The sequence below is a fragment of the Mustela putorius genome, unplaced genomic scaffold, assembly GCF_011764305.1.
Source record: "Mustela putorius furo isolate JIRA1106 unplaced genomic scaffold, ASM1176430v1.1 tig00003988_pilon_pilon_pilon, whole genome shotgun sequence".
Lineage (NCBI taxonomy): Eukaryota > Metazoa > Chordata > Mammalia > Carnivora > Mustelidae > Mustela > Mustela putorius.
Window position 1 is genome coordinate 2077664 of NW_025422127.1, and position 16838 is coordinate 2094501.

Genomic DNA, 16838 nt, shown 5'->3' on the forward strand with positions numbered 1-16838 from the left:
CCTCCTCTTCTCTCCAAGTTGGTGTGTGTCCCCTCAAAGTCACCCACAGACCTGTTTCCAAGTCCCCAATGAGCTTCTCCAAGGTCGTCTTAGAGGCGGATGGAGCAAGCCCATAGTTTTTAGAGTGGGGACTCCCTGTGCATCTGAGCAGAGAAAGTTAAGATTCCCTCTCTTCTCCCACCACCCCAACACCTTTAGAAGCTTATTTCCAGCCTCTCACCCACTATCTCCCAACAGACCCTTAAGCCAAGAATCTCGAGATTCTGGGTGTGCCCTCCTGCCCCCATTCCCTGACTCTGGAGTAGGAGTGTTCCTAAACCGGACCAGCCCACCCCAGGTCCAAGAAGAGGGCCTTCTCATCACGGCTGCTTGATGGATGCTGAGGTCAGACCCCCAAACTCCAAGAGAGGTGGGGTGGGGTGAGAGCTACAGAAAAGCTTTGGATAGGGCTTAGCTGAACTTGAAGGTCTAAGCGGAGCAGGGTCGGAAAGTGACTATAGTCTATGCTAAACCTCCAACCCTTACTTACTACGGAGAAGGCAGAGGAGTGGGGTGGCGGTTATTCCCCCTCCCATTGGAGGTTAGGATGGCGTGGGAAAGCTCTGGATCCAGAGGGGAGGAGGCGAAACCCAGACCGCGGGAGATTTTTCTGGCGAGGAAGGCGCGGGGGAGGGGGAGATCCTGGGTCTAGGATAGGAAGGGTACTCGGGAGAGGTTGGCGGAGACGCGTGAGAAGCCTCCGGATTCCGGTCGCAGAGGACAGGGGAGAAATGGGCGAGTTAGATAGTGCGAGGGAGAGAGGAAGGGCAGCTCCCGCAGGGGGAGAGTCAGATCCCGAGTCTCGGGCAGCGGGGATCCCCGGGTCAGGGGACCGCAGGAGCGGCCCTACCCCGGGACTCTTGTACCGGGAGGGGGTGCCGAGCCTCACCTCGAGCTGGGCCGGGCCGCGGACGGCGGCGGCGCAGGTGGCCCAAGCCGGGTGGCGGCGTCGCCTCCTCCCCCCCCAAGCCCTGGGCCGCCGGCGGTGCGGGGGGGGGGGTAGCACTTAAAGGGGCAGGAACTACTGGAGTAGGGACAAGCGCTTGGGTAAGGCGGTCGCGAAGAATCCGCGGGGGGAGGGAGAAAGCGGGTGGCGTCTCCTAGGGGCCAGAACCAGGAAGGATCCCAGATGGAGGAAGAGAAGAGATCCCAGGAAGAAGAGACAAACTTCTCTGGTTAAGAGGGGGAGGGTGGTGGGTCCGAACTGGAGGACTTGGGGAGAGCTCCGACCGCGATCTCGGGACTCCTGCAAAGATCTCCTCACAAAGGAAGGCCGAGGAGGGAATCCCAAGGACGCCAAGGAGGAGTGGGGGTGCCGGAGGAAGGCCGCGGCTGCTTGGGGTAACGCACAGCGGCCCTGCTAGATGAACAGGTTCCCTGTTTTTCAGCTCCACAAGGCACCATTCCCTACAGCTGTGGAAAGACACAGCCTTCCTCCAGCACTACCCAAGTTTAAAAGCCTCTGGAATCAGGAAGCCACGAGGGCAAAGACCTCCTAGGCCTTTCAACCTCAATCCTGCCTCTCAGTGCTGGAGCTGGGGCGGGGGGGAGGGGGGGTGCCGCCAGGAGCAACCCTAGTGGGACTGCTGTGGGACCGTGAGAATCGGCTTTACTTCAGTTTTCCCCCAACCACCACCAGCCTTGCAGCAACCTCTGGGGCAACAGGAAGCAGCTGCTCAGTGCAGCCCCCACCTGGTGGTGGGTCGCGGTGGGGGAGGAGAGAAGACCGGGACTTAAAAGGCCTGGGAGAAAATAAGGGAAGGAAAGGCACCTTAGAAATCCTCCAACGCAACAAAAAGTAGATTTTACTTTTTGGGGTGGAGGCCAGCAGTGAATACTGTAAGATATTACTTGAATCTTAGCAGCTTAAACGGGGAGGCGCAAGGGGCTGGGGCGTCGGGTGGGACGGTGAGGTGGGGGAGCCCCCCCCCCCCCCGCAAGGTGCAGAGTCTCAGGTTCTTCCTGGGAACCGGCGCTAGTCAGTGCTCTCGATCCCTTGGTCCGCACACTCACCACCTGAGCCCTGTGCCCCTATGGTCCCGTTTCCCCTCCTTCACCCCCCAAAAGAGCAAAGGTTAGGCCCCACCCCTGCTGAGTCAGCCGGGGAGGGAGGTAGACATCCTTCAGGCCTTCCCCGGGGGCTGGTCCTCATACTTACCCATGTCCTGCTGGCAGGGCTCCAAAGCTGGGACCACCCAGCTCCTCACTGTCCTTGGTTCCCCCTTCACGTGAAGGCTGGTGTTAGATCCTCCTAAACTGTGAGCTGGGAACTAGCACGAATCAAAAAGCCAATGTATGCTTCCTGCGAACCACAGCCTGAACTGCTGTAGGGTGATGTCCCTGTGTGACAGACTGGGGTGGGGAGGGAGGAGGGAAGGGCGGGGCTTTCTCTGGGTGGAGAGGGAGGAGGAGGCGAGGACAGGGCTGAACCAGGAGAAATATGGAGGAAGGTTAGATCTGTGTTGACACTCCAGAGGCGTGGTGGAAGAGAGTGGTAAAGGGGGAAGGAAATAAATAGTTGCAGCCAGTGAGAGGGAGAAGATTCTCGATGAATGCTGAGACACGTAAACGTGTGGGGGAGGGGATGGAAGGATACAAACGACCTTAAGGATCAGTTACCAGGTCTGCATCTGGGTAACATGGGAAAACAAAGCAGAAAGGGCTGACCCCTATATCCCGGGGGTTTTTGCACCAGCTTCTTACCCACGGGAATAAGGACCTAGAGGACATGCCCCCACCCCCATAACTCAGCATTTCCCCAAATCCAGGTTTTTCTGGGAGCAAAAGACCCGGCACAGTCGGCTCAGGGGCTCCACCTTCTGTCCAGATCATGACACTGGAGAGACTAGTGCCAAAGACGTCAGAGGCAGATGGGAGGAAACTTACAGGCCCCTGCTCCACCCCTGGCACCTCTCCCAAGGCCCCTCCCCAACCTTCAGCCCCTAGGGGCCTCTGAATTGGGATCTCAGTTTGTCCCCGCCCTGCTACGACCCAACTTGAATGCCTCAGGGGTGGAGCCTATAGATGCAGGCTCCTCCTCAGGACAAAAGCCCCAGCTGGTTTGTAAACAGTCATTAGCTAAGAACCACATCCCAGCAAATGGCCTTTATGGATTTCAAAATGGTGAGATCAGAGTTCTTGCAGCCTCCAGTCCTACCACCAGAGGGCAGTAGGAGATGGGCCCTAAGTTCGGGAAAGACCACGTTTAACAGGGAACCCAAAAGGACTTTGCACTTTTAATACGCATTTGTTTCACACTGAAACGGGTGTACTTCTTAGCACTCCTAACCCTGCACTTTTGTGGCTGAAGTAAGGGGAAATTCTCTAGCTCCCATTTAGTTCAAAAGCCCAACCCCACAAACCCTGGAGATTGCTTTTCCTTGTAAGATTCAATCTCTCCAGCTTTCCTAAAGGATCTTAGCAGAGGTCAGGATAGGCCTCACGTTTATTTTATACCATACACTTCCTCAAGGATTCACAGCTCTAAGCTTGCCGAAAAAAAACAACCAGCAGACAGAAGTCAGAGACACTTTCTGAAAAAAGGTGGGGGAGGTGGGTATGGAGAAAAAAAGGCAAGCCTAGTTTAAGACAGAGGGGTGGGCCTTTTGACTACATTTTTGCAGGTGATTAATCCTTCGGAAGCAGCATAATTTCCTAAAAATCGCATTCAATTCATTGACCCCTGCTTTGTCTTAGAATAGCAGTTCTCAGAATGTAGACCCATTTTTGCCCAATATGCTTCTGAAAATATCCCTATTGCTTTTTAACCAATCAGGAAAAGACTATATAGAATATTCAAGAGGCAAACAATCTGCCTCTACAAATAAAAAGGCCAAAGCTGAGGCCCTACTATTGAAATCATATCAACAGGGAACCCCTCGTAAGACCCACAGTTGTCCATCAAGACAATGGCTTTTCATTTTTGATGACCCCATTCAAACATCTGTGGCCTACTTTGTACTATTTCTTATGGCCACTCTAAAATTCAGTGTTTGCTGTATTGTCAGGACCAAGAAAAATAGACCAGTTCTGAGGGGTGTACGTTTTATTGGAAACCTTAAATACTCTTCAGACAGAACACAATGTCTTCAAACAAGGCTCTCATGTGGCCTACAGAGCAAACCGAGATTTCTGCATTAGGGGCAAGGAGAAGCAAAGCACAGAGGACCACCAGTGCTTAGTTTGCCAAAAGGACCTCATGAATGCTCTTCAGCCAGCTTATCAGCTTTTGCCACAGCTTCTTCAATGGGTCCCACCATATAGAAGGCCTGTTCTGGGAGATGGTCATATTCACCTATATGGGGGGAAAAAAAACAGCGGTTTTAAGTGGAAAGATACACTTTTTGCAGTATATATTATTCTTCACCCCTTGGGGCCACCAGTCAGAATGTAATCAATTTGTCATCCAAGAAATCTTAACAAATTTCTGTTACAAATCCAATTTACAAGACATGATACAGTATGGATCAAGAACAAATGGTCCCAGCCACATAACCTGGATTCAAATTATTTGCTCTCTACTTTAGCTAGATATCAGGACCGGTTATTTTAAACTATTCTGTGTCTTAAGATTCCCGATTTGTAAAACACAGGGTAGTAATGCCTTCCTTATAAGGACCTGTATTTCACTTAGAAGAGTAGCTAAGGGGCGCCTGGGTGGCTCAGTGGGTTAAGCGTCTGCCTTCGGCTCAGGTCATGATCTCAGGGTCCTGGGATCGAGCCCCGCATCGGGCTCTCTGCTCAGTAGGGAACCTGCTTCCTCCTCTCTCTCTGCCTGCCTCTCTGCCTACATGTAATGTCTGTCTGTCAAATAAACAAAATCTTTAAAAAAAAAAATAAAGTAACTCCCTCTTTAAAAAAAAAAAAGAGAGTAGCTAAGACTGAAAACCCTCAGTAAATGTTGAATGACAACAAGTAACCCAAGTTTCACTCTCAGAAGTAAATAGAGAGTATTTCCAAAAAACACTGATGGGAAATAGCTTATTTTAAAAAATTATTTATCTAGGCACAATATACTTATATATTGCTTGATGGGTGCTGGAATGGGAATTTAGAACAATGAGCGTTCCAGAGATTTCATCTTCTCTGCCATTTTACGTTCAGCTTTATTCTCAAAAATCTCACCTGCCAAAATCTGCTGGAATCCTTTGATGGTCTCCTTCAGAGGCACCAGCTTCCCCATATGACCTGTGAAAACCTCAGCTACCTGGAATGGCTGAGACAAGAAACGCTGTATTTTCCGTGCACGGGACACAGTCAACTTGTCTTCCTCAGAAAGTTCATCCATACCCAAGATGGCAATGATGTCCTGGAGAGATTTGTAGTCCTATAAGAAGACAAGAGAGGACTGAATCTTTCTTTTTTTAAGTAGGCTCCATGCCCAATGTGGGACTTGATTTCACAATCCTGGTTATCAAAAATTGGATGCTCTACTGACTGAGCCAGCCAGGTACCCCAATTTTTAAGAATCTGGACAGACACCTACGGATTAATACCACGTTGTATTCACACCAAGCTTTGCACGAAGCATTTTAGCACCTTACTTCACTTTGTAAGGAAAACAAATTAGTGGTGAAGTTACAGTTGGGATCATGAGGGACCCTGGCTAAGATCAGGGTCTTATCCTACCAACTTCTTGTCTGGTGCCATTAGAAAAAATTAAGATTCCAAATCTAAATACCTGGAAACCCTAGAGACCTCATTCACACTCTCTAATAGAATCTGCCAATCTTGGGGCACCTAGGTGGCTCTGTCAGTTGGATGTCTGTCTTTGGCTTGGCTCATGATCCCAGGGTCCTGGGACTGAGCAGCGTCAGGGTCCCTGCTCATCAGGGAGTCTGTTTCTCCCTCCCCCTCGTGCGCATTCTCTCTCAAATAAAAAATTAATCTTAAAAAAAAAAAACAAAAAAAAAAAACAAACAAAAAAAACACCTGCTTATCTCATCTTTCCTTACTCCAAAGCAAATTACACAATCACTGGGAAAGATCTGCTATTAATATAGTCCCCCCAAGCCCACTGAATGACTTTATGGCCACCAATCTCACCTACAATACTCACCTGTAAGATCTTTTGTACCCCACGAGCAACATCGTAATGCTCACTTCCAACAATGTTGGGATCCATGATTCGAGAGGTGGAATCCAGAGGATCTACAGCTGGATAGATGCCCAACTCAGCAATAGCACGGGACAGCACAGTGGTAGCATCCAAATGGGCAAAGGTAGTGGCAGGGGCAGGGTCAGTCAAGTCATCAGCAGGCACATAGATAGCCTAAAGTGAATGAAGAACCCATAAGCAACAGCAGGAAGCCAGCTAATTTAAGCCACCCCCCCCTTCTCTGACCTCTTTTCATCATCTCATTCCATCTTAGCATTTAAGAAATCACCTCAAAAAGTCTTCTTACCATCCCTACTAGTAGAGTGAGCTTATAGATGATCTGGTCCCTCCAAGCTGTGATAAAAAAGTTTTCACTGTCATTCCTTTTGTTCTTCATCCTACATTTTAACTATTGTAGTGATACCCACACTTTCAGTTAAAAACAAAAGACCTTGCATAACTATAATGGTTCACTAGAGTCACTGAAAAGTTACAACTATTTAGACACTCAAGATAATTTTACTATGTGTGAATATTTACGTGTGTGTATATACAAAATATATGTATTCATGTATTTAATGTGTTTCCATGCAGCTTTAGACTCTGCAAGCTGGAAACCACTACTTTTGTGATCTATGTTCACATGTATGCCTTCCTACTTTAAGTGACCATTTTTTCACATTTTAGGGTCTCTGTAACATTCACATAGAATTTTACACATCATTTCAGAGAGCTCATTAATCTGGTAAAAAATCTTGAGACATAAGTAACTTCTCTATATATACCTTTATTGGACTTTCATCCACTTAACTGTTCTTACCTGTACAGAGGTAATAGATCCCTTCTTGGTGGTGGTGATTCTTTCCTGCATGGTACCCATATCAGTGGCCAGGGTAGGCTGATAGCCCACAGCAGAAGGGATTCTGCCCAATAAAGCAGACACCTTAAAAAAAGAGAGAGAGAAAGAAGAACAAAGGTGTTAGGTGTCTACAACTTCAGCCTCATGTGCACCATCCCATAGAAAGGGTAAATGAGGGCGCCTGGGTGGCTCAGTGGGTTAAGTCGCTGCCTTCGGCTCAGGTCATGATCTCAGGGTCCTGGGATCGAGTCCCGCATTGGGCTCTCTGCTCAGCAGGGAGCCTGCTTCTCTCTCTCTCTCTCTCTGCCAGCCTACCTACCTGTGATCTCTCTGTCAAATAAATAAATTTTTAAAAATCTTTAAAAAAAAAAAAAAAGAAAGAAAGGGTAAATGAAAACAAGTCCTCTCAAGCCTTCTCTCTTACCTCAGAGCCAGCCTGGGTGAAGCGGAAGATGTTATCAATAAAGAGCAGCACGTCTTGACCCTCTTGGTCTCTGAAGTATTCAGCAACGGTCAGTCCCGTCAGAGCCACCCGGGCGCGAGCACCAGGTGGCTCATTCATTTGACCATACACCAGAGCTACCTAAGTAACCATACACAATCAGAAAACCCAGCAGAGGATATGGAAGCCGTATACCCAAGGTCCCCAAATCCAAGAAATCTACCCAAAAACCCTCCTCAGAAATCATCAAGATTTTGGTTACCGCATGTCTTTTCCCTTTTAGAGATGTAGTTCAAAATAACACAATTTCCTATCCTATTAAGGCAAAATTCCCAAAACAGAAGAAAATAAAACTAAGTGAAAAGCACAAAATAGGGTTGAGACATCTAATTACCTCCAACTCCCAAAATTAACCTTCAAATGGTGGGACTACCTCCTAAAAACAGTCTGGAAATGGAATGTAATGTTAAAGAAGAAAGAAAATGTGCCTTAGTGTATTACAAGTTGCAGAGAAAACACTAACAGGAATTTCCTTCACAGGCCCAAGGACACATGAAATGAAAATGTAACACATGGCTTCGGCTAGTAATGTAGTCAGCTAAAATGGTTTCCTGGCACTACTACTATGTGAACATAAATCAGCTCACTACTTACCTTGGAGGTAGCATCTTTTAAGTTGATAACACCAGACTCAATCATTTCATGGTATAAGTCATTGCCTTCACGGGTCCTCTCACCAACACCAGCAAACACAGAGTAACCACCATGGGCTTTGGCGACATTATTGATTAACTCCATGATCAGTACTGTCTTGCCAACTCCAGCACCACCAAAAAGCCCTGGAATAGGTTGAAAAGAAACAATTAGAGTTCTGTGTTCCCAAATAAGAAAACTTAAAGAAAAAAAAAAAATTACACCGGATTTCTATCTTTTCCCTTCTCAGGAATGGCATCTGGCTTCAGCAAACTCAGAAGAACGAAAGTCAGAAGCAACTCATCAGCGAAGGATAGATCCCAGTACCGACTCATTACATGGTAAGATTTTTATTCCCACATTAGATTTGGAAAATATGTACCACCAGTAACGTACCAATTTTGCCACCCTTGGCGTATGGAGCCAGCAGATCCACAACCTTGATACCAGTAACCAGAATTTCCTGCTCAACACTCATCTCCATGAACTCAGGAGCCTCAGCATGAATAGGTGCAAATCTGTAGACGCAGAAAGAGAGGATCTTGTTGAAAGGTTCCTCTCAGTTCTCAAGTCTAACCCTTTACTCATAATCTCATCTCTTATGTAACACTCCATACACACTGGAGGTGCTACCACACCTGACATTCTGCAATAAAGGGGATTCCACTTCAATCATCTCAGGAAACAATAATCTCAATCCCTAACAACTTTAACTGTCACAAAGACTTTCCTTTTACTGTGCCCTAACCTACCAGCCCTTCTTCATATATCCATAGGTAATACAGTCCTGACAGTTTTGGAAACCCCACAACCAAAGCCACTGGCATGAAAACTCAAATAATCAACTTGAGCCCTAAGTAGCAGGTTTTTTGTTTTTTTTTAACATCAAAACTTCTGCATCCTTAATTTTCTTCAGAAACGACATTTGTGGTTTTAATAACAATATATCAGCATTCTGAGCATTCTCTGCAGGAAAATTTTGCTACACTAGAAGGTGTTGCCTTAACGTACAAAACTAGAAGAGGGGCCCTTGGCTGGCTCAGTCAATAGTGCATGTTACCTTTGAGTTCAAGCGCCAGGTCTGGTGCAGAGCTTACTAAAACAAACAAACAAACAAACAAACAACAACAAAACAAAACAAAAAACAAAAAAAAACACAAAAAACCCTGCAGAAAAAGCAGATCCTTTGCATGCAGATGCAGCAAAAGGGATACTTACTGTTTGGTTTTGATGGGACCTCTCTCATCAATAGGTTCTCCAATGACGTTCATGATTCTGCCCAAGGTCTCAGGACCAACAGGAATTTTAATTGGTGCACCAGAATCCAGAACTTTCTGGCCTCTAACCAAGCCTTCTGTACCATCCATGGCAATAGTCCTTACTGTACTCTCACCTGTTGAAGGGATTGCAGAGTTATGCAGGACAAGTAGGCTTCCCGTTTAATGTTCCGCTGGCACAAAAGACCTAAGATCAACCAAGACTCCTTCTCAGTACCTAAAATGTGGCTTCAGCACACTCAGAAGAACGAAAGTCATCTTGATAAAATCATCACAGAAGGCAGACTGATTTGGGGGTTATTTGGACTAAACAACCTCTACTATTCTTAACAAAGTCTACTTACCCAAATGCTGGGCCACCTCCAAAACCAGCCTGGTCTCCCGGCCTTGCACTTCCAGGGCATTTAGGATGGGTGGTAGGCCCTCATCAAACTGGACATCCACCACTGCACCGATGACCGCCACGATGCGCCCGGTGGCAGCGCCTGCTTTCGGCGAAGGAGATGTTTGGGCGACATAGTCTCTAGCTAACAGACAAGATATTGGAAGAAATGGGGTCAGGTCAATTAATGGTCATGGGAAGCCCCATCTTAACCCACAAGAACTGGTAAACATGGCCTACGACCGGCATTCTCACGCTTATAACAAAGACGAGCCCGGAGGGAAGGGCGCGCAGGAACCGAGAAAGCACCTACACGATCTTCCCATTCCCCAAACCCCATTATTCGAGAGCTCCGTGTCCCCATTTGAGGTAATATCAATGCACCTGCCCGCACTTTTCCGTCACAGAGCCCCTTTTTCCAAAATGAGATAAATTAGATCGAAGAAAGCTCCCATAGGCGACCTACTCTTCTTCTCCCGCCGTTAGAGGGCAGGGTGCTAGCTCTGACGTCCTTCTAACATTAGAAATACCTTAGGCCCGAGTGACAATCGGCCTCCGGCTCAAGGTCATTGCGTGGCAGAAACAAACCCGACTCGCAAAGGAAGGCACTTACCAGACTGGAGCGCTGCCGGGGTAGCCCGCAATAAGACCTGGGCTTGGGGTAGCGGCGCTGAAGAGCCGAGTCCCCTCAAGGCCCCGGAGGCCGAGGTAGCGGCCACACGACCCACAAAACCCAACATGGCGGAGCCCGGGTGGAGACTGAGCACTGCGGCAGTCCGGGTCACCAGCTCCCCCGCCGTTGGGGCGAGGCCTACTCTGCAGTAACCAAGTCCATTGGATGAATTTGCTGAATATCACTTTCAGTGCTGCTCCTATAGGTTAATAATCGTTGATCTTTTCAACCATTGGTCAAAGTTGGTGCCAATCTGAATTCCTTTTTTTTATTGGACATTGTCAGGTTAGTTGCAACCTTTAGAGCCTCGAAACATAATTGGACAACAAGGATGTCAGTTGGAGAGAGTACTTGGCGGAACTACGTTTCGAAAGGGGCCGAGTTCCTGTTGTGAAGCATGCCGGCTGTCTTTGGCCGTCCTTGGGCTCTCACCTTAGATAAGACCTTGGGCTCAGTGACGGTTTCAGGGGTGGGGGTTAGAGTAGTAGTGGAGTCGGGAAGCGCCACTGACGGTGACCTTGGGGAAGTCAGGAGTCTTTAGATTCAAAACACGGTTATTCTTTCGCAGTAGTGGAATTGGAAGCTTCCAGGGAGTTTCAGAAGTCAGGAATGTGGACACTCTATGCCACTTAAAACTGTACAACGTAGGAAGCTAATGTAACCCAGTCATTTAACAGATGTGTGCCGGGCATTGAGAAAACAAAGATAATTAAGACTTAGGACCTCCTCGGGGTGCCTGGGTGGCTCAGTGGGTTAAGCCGCTGCCTTCGGCTCAGGTCATGATCGCGGGGTCCTGGGATCGAGTCCCATGTCGGGCTCTCTGCTCAGCGGGGAGCCTGCTTCTCTCTCTCTCTGCCTGCCTCTCTGTCTACTTGTGATCTCTCTGTCAAATAAATAAATAAATAAATCTTTAAAAAAAAAAAAAAAGACTTAGGACCTCCTGTATTTTATTATTTTATAAAGTTAAAAAATGTGAAGCTTGGGGCACCTGGGTGGCTCAGTGGGTTAAGCCGCTGCCTTCGGCTCGGGTCATGATCTCGGGGTCCTGGAATCGAGTCCCGCATCGGGCTCTCTGCTCAGCGGAGAGCCTGCTTCCCTCTCTCTCTCTCTGCCTGCCTCTCCATCTACTTGTGATTTCTCTCTGTCAAATAAATAAATAAATAAAATCTTAAAAAAAAAAAAAATGTGAAGCTTGAACTCATGATCTTGAGGTCAGGAGTCAGTTGATCTATGGACTGAGCCACCCAGGACCTCCCTCTTAAAAACACAAAACAATGCAGTGAAGTGAGATGGGTCCTGATTAATACAGGATACAGTGGGTACAGAAAGGAGGAGGGGATAAACTTGAGTCACCTAGAGATGTAGGAGAATTGTCTCAAAGTGACAGAGATGGATATACCTATTGTGAAACCGAGTAATTCCTAGGCTACAGTACAAAGACTATTCCAAGCCCACGTTTGCATGAAACTGTATGCTCCTTTTGTTTAACTGCAGGTGAGGAAGGTTGGAGGTGAAGGAAAAAAGAAAAGGTAGTAAAGAGATCAGCAAAAGCCAGATCTCAGGGCTTGGTATGGAAGTGGAGACTCGGCTGAGGTAGGTGTGTGGAAACGTTCCTTGATTATGGAAAATCAGAAAGACCAGGGCATCCTTTCCTGTAGTATTGATTTTATTCAAAGCTATCTGGGAGTGGGTTGGAGAGACCCTTAATCTATTAGAACAAACATGGCTATATAGGGTTCATCATGGCACTACCTCCCTAGACTTCCTCCCACCAGCTCCCATAGGTTCTCATCTTTCTGCATGATTGTGAAAAAGTTTTGTTTGGCATGTAGAGCTATCAAAAAATTAAAGGAGAAAATAGGAAGAGAATGTTAAGTTTGGGGTGCCTATGGTAACCTTGCCTAAAATTAGAGGGAAACAATATAAGAAAACAGCAACATGTATGGAGCAGGTAGAGAAAAATGAAACAGCAAAGGAAGCAACAGAAGAGTAAGACCAGAGACCATAATGTGAAGAATCAGGAAAGAGAGGGGCACCTGGGTGGCTCAGTCAAGTTAAGCAGCCTACTCTTGATTTCAGCTCAGGCATGATCTCAGGATCCTGGGATCAAGCCCTGCCACTGGATCTGTGCTCAGCCAGGGAATCTGCTTGTGGATTCTCTCCTTCTCCCTCTGCCCCTCCCCTGCTCAAGCTTGCTCTATCTCTAAAATGGAAAACAACAAACAAAAAATCTGGGTGGCTCTTTTGGTTGGGCATCTGACTCTTGATTTCTGCTCAGGTCCTGGTCTCAGTCTTGAGACCAAGCCCCATGTCAGGTTCTGCACTCAGAAGGGAGTCAGCTGGAGATTCCTGGTATCCCTCTTCCCCTGTCCCCCACTTTTTCTCTAATAAATCTTAAAAAAAAAAATCAGGAAATAAAAAAAATAATCAGGAAAGAGAATGTTGAGAAAGTGGTCAATAGCATCAATCACAATAAATATCCAATAAAATAAGGACTGAAAAGAACCAATTAGTAATGTTTGGCAACTAGGAATTCATCCCATGGCAAAGGTGGATCAAAGATAATTTCAGTGGGCTGCATCATAAGACATAAGACATGATACACATTTTTGATTTATGATCCATGCACTTTCCATTTTGCTGGGCAGCATCCCAGTTAATAGGGTCATATATATATATATATATATATATATTTTTTTTTTTTTTAGATTTCATTTATTTATTTCACAGAGATTACAAGTAGGCAGAGAAGCAGGCAGAGAGAGAGAGGATGAAGCAGGCTCCCTGCTAAGCAGAGAGTCCGATGTGGGGTTCGATCTCAGGACCCTGGGATCATGACCTGAGCCAAAGGCAGAGGCTTTAACCCACTGAGCCACCCAGGTGCCCCGGGGTCCTATATATTTTATTAGCCTCCCTCAATTGTTAGAGTTGAAATTTCTGTAAATAGGCCAAGATGGCCCTCAGAGTACTGTCACTGGAGCCAGACTGTCTAGGTTAAAATTGTTTTTGCTACTTACTAGATGTCATCGGGAAGTTAAATTCTTTGAACATTACTTTCCTCATCTATAAAAGAGATAATAAAATGGGAATAATCTCAGAGGATTGTTTTGAGACTTAAGATTAATAATAATGAAAGAAGTATTTAGAACAATCCCTGGCACATTATTAGTACTGTATTTGTGTTAGCTAGTAATTTTACTTACTGTTGACTTAGTGTTAAGATCCTTTCATTTTGCATCACCAGCTTTGGTCTTTGCCAAAATTTTATTAACCATCGGTACATATAACTAAACCTAGGTGTCAAAGACTTTCCTAAGTTTCCAGATTACTCAAATGTATCACACATTTCTTTGTCCTCTTAGCAGATTATCAAGTAATTTAACTTTTTCTTGGACATTTGGGTTATCATTAAATATCTTTGAATCACATTCCAATTCTAAATACTTTCAGTATTTCTTCATTCTTAAATACTTTAAGGTAGATGAGCTGTTTCCCCACTATGCTCAATTTTAATTTATTTTTGCTGTCAATGATTACCCTCACAAGTTTATGTTCTGTTGTGAAAACTAGAGAATCTGCTAAATTTGTAAATCATACTAAAATAAATGTAAATGAACTTGATTAGCTAGGAATGAAATAAGCCTTTCTGAACAGTGTCATCTATTTTGGAGTTCTGATATGTTTTGGTCCTATTTCATGATTCTTGATTCCCAGATAGACTAAGGTAAATATTTTATGTGAAGTACAAACTACTTTTTATGGGACAGTAAGAACCACAAAGACCTAATCTGGCTGCTTACCTGAAATTAATTCAAATGATTGCATAATTTATGACTGAAAACCTTACTCATTTTAAAGTCAAAACAGCATTTTCGGGGGCGCCTGGGAGTTAAAGCCTCTGTCTTCAGCTCAGGTCATGATCCCAGGATCCTGGGATCGAGCCCCGAATCAGGCTCTTTGCTTGGCAGGGAGCCTGCTTCCTCCTCTCTCTCTCTCTGCCTGCCTCTCTGCCTACTTGTGATCTCTGTCAAATGAATTAATAAAATCTTAAAAAAAAAAAAAACCTGCATTTTCCAACAACTTGTTTTACTGCTTTCCAGAATGGCCATGCCCCACATTTTTCCAGTACTCTGGTGTTGACTATGTCTTTGTCTCTACATTTCTTATCACTTGGGGTTATTCCAGATTCATGAAAACAATCCATTCATTACTGTAGTTTCAGAATTCTTTAGCTTCTTAATTCCACTTAGTTTTACATTCACATTTCACTTAAGAATCTTAACTCCTCAGTCATCCCCAAATTTCATTCCCAAATACCAAACCTTAAAAAGTTCTGGCTCAGAAATCCAATCTTCTCTTGTAAGACCACAATTTTGGTTTTTGTTTCTTTACACATGCATATACATTCTAGATACACAGGATAAGAATAAATCCTTTCATCAGTATCACTAACCCAAAGACTCACTCCTCCTTCCCAGAAATAACCACTCAAAGTTCTCTTTATACCCCATTCACTTTCTATCTATTCCATATACAGAGAACATAGATATGCCTTTGGAACTTTTTTAAACCTCAGTGGAAGCACACTTCCACTAAGAAACAGTTTTCTTTTTTCAATTGTTTTTTTGCCTTTTTTTTTTTTTTTAAGATTTTATTTATTTATTTCAAAGACAGAGATCACAAGTAGGCAGAGGCAGGCAGAGAGAGAGGAGGAAGCAGGCTCCCTGCCGAGCAGAGAGCCTGATGTGGGGCTCGATTCCAGGAACCTGGGATCATGACCTGAGCCGAAGGCAGAGGCTTTAACCCACTGAGCCACCCAGGCGCCCCTCAAATTTATTTTTTTTTTTAGTAATCTCTACATCTAACATGGGGATCAAATTTACAACCCCAAGATTGAGCCACATGCTCTACTGACTGAACCAGCCAGGTGCCCCAGTACATTTACTTTATTGATCATGACTATACATTATGCTTAAGAATGTGTAATTTAGGGGCGCCTAGGTGGCTCAGTGGGTTAAAGCCTCTGCCTTCGGCTCAGGTCATGATCCCGGGGTCCTGGGATCGAGCCCCACATCAGGCTCTGTGCTTGGCAGGGCTGCTTCCCTTCCTCTCTCTCTGCCTGCCTCTCTGCCTACTTGTGATCTCTATCAAATAATTAATTTAGGGGCGCCTGGGTGGCTCAGTGGGTTGGTCCGCTGCCTTCGGCTCGGGTCGTGGTCTCAGGGTCCTGGGATCGAGTCCCGCATCGGGCTCTCTGCTCAGCAGGGAGCCTGCTTCCTCCTCTCTCTCTCTCTCTCTCTGCCTGCCTCTCTGCCTATTTGTGGTCTCTCTCTGTCAAATGAATAAATAAAAATCTTTAAAAAAAATAATTAATTTAAAAAAAAGAATGTGTAATTTATTTACCATTAATGGTCATTTGGATTGTTTCGAATGGCTGTTCTTGCAACAATGCATAAAAAAATCTTGTACACATATTTGTGTACACTAATGGTTCTTCATAGATTCCAAGTAATGTTGGCTTAAATTATTTCATTTAAATGAGATTCTGCTAAATGGTCTTCTAAAACCATCTTGCTGATTTACCAGGTTCCAGAATCCTTCCAAAATTTTTTTAAAATGTGGCTAATATTAACGAAATTACTTCACTGAATGAATTTGCATTTCCCTGATTTCTACTAAGCTAGAACTTTCCTGTTAATTGGTCAGTTGTATTTCTTCAGACTCCTTTTTTTTTTTTTTTTTTAATTTATTTGACAGAGATCACAAGTAGGCAGAGAGGCAGGCAGAGAAAGAGAGAGGTGGGGGAAGCAGGCTCCCCGCTGAGCAGAGAGCTGGATGCGGGGCTCGATGTGGGACTGGATCCCAGGACCCTGGGATCATGACCTGAACCGAAGGCAGAGGCTTTAACCCACTGAGCCACCCAAGTGCGCCTTCTTCAGACTCCTTGTTCCGATCTTTTGTCCATTACTTTTCCTCTGGGCTTGTCATGATTAAGTGCCCTTCAAATGCTTTTTAATGTTGTTAAATATTTTTTAGTACATCACTTATCCCTTAACCTAACAGCATTTTTTTTTTTTTTTTTTTAAGGAGCCTAGCCCAGGGCTTGAACTTGTGACCCTGAAATCAGTATCTGAGCTGAGGTCAAGAACTGGATGCTCAGGGGCACCCAGGTGACTCAGGTGGTTAAGCGTCTGCCTTCAGCTCAGGTCATAGAGGTCATAGTCCACGGTTCTGGGATCTAGCCCCACATTGTGTTCCTTGCTCCATGGGAGAGTCTGCTTCTCCCTCTACCCCTGCCCCTCAAACCTGGCTGGTGCACTCTCTTGCTCTGCACTCTCAAAAGAATTGGATGCTCAACAAACTGAGCTAGCCAAGT

At 45.5% G+C, this 16838-nt stretch overlaps 2 protein-coding genes and 2 non-coding genes across 8 annotated transcripts in view; all 4 read right to left on the reverse strand.

The window, feature by feature from the left end:
- The window catches only part of BAZ2A (bromodomain adjacent to zinc finger domain 2A), a 34510-nt gene extending 32114 nt beyond the window's left edge, over positions 1–2396 (reverse strand). For 3 of the 5 annotated variants that reach the window (XM_013046131.2, XM_013046129.2, XM_004773146.3), the window contains exon 1: positions 2198–2396. The gene's annotated coding sequence lies outside the window, so the exon portion shown is untranslated. Of the gene's footprint in view, positions 1–928; positions 1003–2197 lie in introns of those variants that run through there. The other 2 variants (XM_004773148.3, XM_013046133.2) reach the window with 2 other exon arrangements.
- Positions 2397–4069: 1673 nt separating this feature from the next.
- On the reverse strand, positions 4070–10566 carry ATP5F1B (ATP synthase F1 subunit beta). The gene is made up of 10 exons (XM_004773150.3): positions 10403–10566; positions 9752–9934; positions 9349–9523; positions 8527–8648; positions 8092–8276; positions 7420–7578; positions 6957–7079; positions 6098–6310; positions 5164–5365; positions 4070–4333 (listed from the first exon to the last, which is right to left on the reverse strand). Exons 1-10 carry the CDS (start codon positions 10527–10529, stop codon positions 4236–4238), a joined length of 1587 nt encoding a protein of 528 aa, XP_004773207.1. The 5' UTR covers positions 10530–10566; the 3' UTR covers positions 4070–4235.
- LOC123389679 lies at positions 8372–8443 on the reverse strand. Its single transcript, XR_006604309.1, has one exon. It is a non-coding gene; the product is annotated as a small nucleolar RNA SNORD59 (small nucleolar RNA).
- LOC123389680 lies at positions 9613–9688 on the reverse strand. The gene has a single exon (XR_006604310.1). It is a non-coding gene; the product is annotated as a small nucleolar RNA SNORD59 (small nucleolar RNA).
- Positions 10567–16838: the final 6272 nt, after the last annotated feature.

Coding starts and splice junctions, on each gene's coding strand:
- ATP5F1B (XM_004773150.3), bottom strand. CDS start 10,529: ATGTTGGGTTTTGTGGGTCGTGTGGCCGCTACCTCGGCCTCCGGGGCC. Junction 9,935..10,402: donor CCCGGCAGCGCTCCAGTCTG/GTAAGTGCCTTC, acceptor CTTGTCTGTTAG/CTAGAGACTATGTCGCCCAA. Junction 5,366..6,097: donor GGGTACAAAAGATCTTACAG/GTGAGTATTGTA, acceptor GTCTTCTTATAG/GACTACAAATCTCTCCAGGA.